The sequence below is a fragment of the Chiloscyllium plagiosum genome, chromosome 6 (genome assembly GCF_004010195.1).
Source record: "Chiloscyllium plagiosum isolate BGI_BamShark_2017 chromosome 6, ASM401019v2, whole genome shotgun sequence".
NCBI classification, from domain to species: Eukaryota; Metazoa; Chordata; class Chondrichthyes; order Orectolobiformes; family Hemiscylliidae; genus Chiloscyllium; species Chiloscyllium plagiosum.
Window position 1 is genome coordinate 118,414,294 of NC_057715.1, and position 4,024 is coordinate 118,418,317.

Below are 4,024 nucleotides of genomic sequence, written 5' to 3' on the forward strand. Positions count from 1 at the left end.
TCAGTGTGAGGTGATTCACTTTGGGAAGAATAACAAAAAGATGGGGTACTGGGCTAATGGTCGGATACTTGGTAGTGTGGATGAGCAGAGGGATCTTGGTGTCCATGTACACAGATCTCTGAAAGTTGCCACCCAGGTAAATCGTGCGGTGAGGAAGGCATATGGCGTACTGGCTTTTATTGGTAGAGGAATTGAGTTCCGGAGTCCTGAGGTCATGATGCAGTTGTATAAGACTCTGGTGCGGCCGCATCTGGAATATTGTGTGCAGTTTTGGTCGCCATACTATAGGAAGGATGTGGTGGCACTGGAACGGGTGCAGAGGAGGTTTACCAGGATGTTGCCTGGTATGGAAGGAAGATCGTATGAGGAAAGACTGAGACACTTGGGGCTGTTTTCATTAGAGAAAATAAGGTTTAGGGGTGACTTGATTGAGGTGTACAAGATGATTAGGGGTTTAGATAGGGTCGACAGTGAGAATCTTTTTCCACGTATGGAGTCAGCTATTACGAGGGGGCATAGCTTTAAATTAAGGGGGGGTAGATATAGGACTGAAGTTAGGGGTAGGTTCTTCACTCAGCGAGTCGTAAGTTCATGGAATGCCCTGCCAGTAGCAGTGGTGGACTCTCCCTCTTTATGGGCATTTAAGCGGGCATTGGATAGGTATATGGAGGATAGTGGGTTAGTATAGGTTAGGTGGGCTTGGATCGGCGCAACATCGAGGGCCAAAGGGCCTGTACTGCGCTGTATTCTTCTATGTTCTATGACCCCACAGTGTTAGGGGCAAGGTACTGGCATGGATAGGGGATTGGATGACTGGCAGAAGGCGGAAAGTGGGGATAAAGGGGTCTTTTTCAGATGGAAGCCAGCGACTAGTGGAGTACTACAAGAGTCTGTGTTGTGGTCATGACTATTCACATCATACATTAACAACCTAGTTGGAGGAACAAAGGGCATTCCTGCTAAGTTTGCAGATGACACAAGAATAGAATAGATTAGATTTGATTAGATTCCCTACAGTGTGGAAACAGGCCTTCGACCCAGCAAGTCCACACCGACCCTCCAAAGAACCCGTCCAGACACATTTCGCCTCTGACTAATGCACTTAACACCGTGGGCAATTTAGCATGGCCAATTCACCTGCCCTGTACATCTGTGGGAGGAAACCGGAGGAAACCCACGCAGACACTGGAGAATGTGCAAACTCCACACAGACACTCGCCCAAGGCTGGAATTGAACCTGGGATCCTGGTGCTGTGAGGCAGCAGTGCTAACCACTGAGCCACTGTGCCGTCCACTAAAGGTGGAGGGCATGTAGTGTTGAGGAAGTGGGAAGCTGCAGAAGAACTTGGGCAGGCTAAAAGAATGGGCAAAATGGCAGACGGAATACCATGTAGGAAAGTGAGGTTATGCACTTTGGTAGGAGGAATAGAAAAGACTATTTTGTAAACTGGAAAGGCTTCGGAAATCTGAAGCACAAAGGGACAAGAGATTTTGTTCAGGATTCTCTTAAGATTAACATGCAGATTCGGTTGGCAGTTAAGAGGGCAAATGCAATGTTTGTATTCATTTCAAGAGGGCTAGTATACAAGAGCAGCGATATACTGCTGAGACAATATAAGGCTCTGGTCACACCACATTTAGAATATTGTGAGTGGGTTTGGGTGCTGCATCTAAGGAAGGATGTGCTGGCATTGGAGGGAATCCAGAGGAAGTTTACAAGAGATCCTGAGGATGAAGAGTTTGTCATGAGAGAAGCAGATAAGGACTCTTTGTCTGTACTCGATAGAGTTTAGAAGAATAGGGAGAAGTGGGGGCGCGGGGGTGGGTTCTGATTGAAACTTAGGGTACTGCGAGGCCTGGATGGAGTGGATATAGAGAAGGCATTTCCACTACCATGAGAGACTACAAACTGCGGGCATAGCCTCAAAGTGAAGGAATGACTCTTTAGAACTGAGATGAGGAGGAATTTATTCAGCCAGAGGTGAATCTTTGGAATTTGTTGCTGCAGAGTGCTGTGGAGGCCAAGTCTTTTAAGTACACTTAAGACAGAGATAGATAGGTTCTTGATAGGTAAGGGGATCAAAGATTACAGGGAGAAAGCAGGAGAATGGGGTTGAGAAACTTATCAGCCATGATGGAGCAGATTCGATGGGCCAAATGGGCTTAATTCTGCACATCCTAAGGTCTTGTGGATCTGTCATGGTGGGATTCAAACCTGTGACCTCAAGAATGTTAAGTTGTCTCTGGATTATTAGTCCAGTGGCAATGACGTTTATGATTGCCCCACCTTCTCCATAGCACTTTGGGATGAGTTATAAATACTGACCCAGCCAGCACACCCACATCCCAAGAACGAATGAAAAATCCTGTCTTTTCACCGAATCAGTCCTGGATTTAATCAGAGCATGTGTGGGCGGGTTTAACGAGTCTAGGTAAAGGTGGTTTTAATGGGTAGGTTATAAGTCTTGAGTTTACAGCTGGTTCTTTAACTGGATTTTTTCTTCCCTTGGCACTTTTCAGTAAAGAGTCGAAAGCCCTCCCTTGGTGAGCTGATCCTGCGCCACACCAACAGTCCCACAAGGGCCCGCCAAGCTGCCCAGTTAGCTCTGCAGCACGTGCGAGAGGGGCAGGTCCTGCACGCACTCACTGGGAGCTCCATCTTTAAGAGTTCGGCAGAGAAACAAAATGAGGCACTACGGGTGAAGAATGCTGTTTACTGCTCGCTTATCTTTTCGGAGTTCCTTAAAGAGCTAGCAGCCATCGCTCAGGAACACACTGTCACGTCTCCCTTCTTACTGGATGACAAGGAGGAGTGACAGCTGGAGAATATGGAGAGCAGGAGCAGCCAGTTAGCACATAGTACTCGCACTGACTTGGAGCATGACACAAGCTTCCTTTAATAGTAACCATGGAATCTGTAAATAACACATCTGACTCTGCAACACATTGTGTTACAGAAGTTCCAAACTTCATTCCAAAGAGTTCTTCATCGGCATTTGGAGGCAGAATGTATTCCTCAATTATTCTCATCAGGTTTCCACAGTGCGTTGCTGACAGTGGTTCACTTCAGTGCTTTCTGACTGATTGCTGAGACTCGTCTCACACTGGGCATTGTGCAAGAAAAAACCATATCACCGTCCTCTCTCTGGACTGAGCTGCATGTTTGGAAGGTTGAGAGCAGGAGAGAGAGAGAGACAGATCAATCTCCGGGTGTCTTGGATCCAACTGTAGATTCAAAGAGAGACAAATTTACACACTCATTTTATCAATGAATGTTATGCAGAAATTTCTGCTGTGTAAATGTTGAAATATTTTTTTAAAAAAAAACACAGCTTCTCAAATTGCATTTAGTTTCACTTTTTAATGTTATTAGAATGGTGTGTTGCTTTACTGGTGCCAAGGTGGGGGATGTCATTGAAAGGGGCTGCAGAGCACCCTGGAGGGGCATTGTGAACAGCCACTAGTTGTGGTTACATTGCTCTGAATGACAATAGACCGAAAGAAAGTTATAATTCAGGAACCAAGACTTAGGCAGCTTTAGGGAGCTGGGTAGAAAGTTAGCAGGAGTCTGTCAAAAGTAATGAAGTAGTAAAAGTAGTAATTAATCATATTATTAACTCTGCACTAATTCTTACTGAGTTACTCTGGTTTACGTTTAGGATAGCTGTTTTTGACCCAAGTTTCTCCCTCTCAAACTCACTCTTTTTGGGGATCTTTTACTCATTTATCATCATTCATTAAACCTACTTCATTACACCCCTCCAACCGCCACCAGGACAGAACCCCACTGGTCCTCACCTACCACCCCACCAATCTCCATGTACAGTGTATCATCCGCCGTCATTTCCGCCACCTCCAAATGGACCCCACCACCAAGGATATATTTCCCTCCCCTCCCCTATCAGCATTCCGTAAAGACCACTCCCTCCGTGACTCCCTCGTCAGATCCACACCCCCCACCAACCCAACCTCCACTCCCGGCACCCTCCCCTGCAACCGCAGGAGGTGCAAGACTCGCGCCCAC

General features: G+C 46.5%; 1 protein-coding gene across 1 annotated transcript in view; it reads left to right on the forward strand.

Annotated features, from left to right (window-relative positions):
- The window catches only part of fhip1b (FHF complex subunit HOOK interacting protein 1B), a 69,232-nt gene extending 65,853 nt beyond the window's left edge, over nucleotides 1-3,379 (forward strand). Inside the window, exon 11 of the mRNA XM_043692571.1 lies at nucleotides 2,521-3,379. Within this exon, the coding sequence (XP_043548506.1) occupies nucleotides 2,521-2,816 (296 nt within the window). The 3' untranslated portion in view covers nucleotides 2,817-3,379. The remainder of the gene's footprint in view (nucleotides 1-2,520) is intronic.
- Nucleotides 3,380-4,024: the final 645 nt, after the last annotated feature.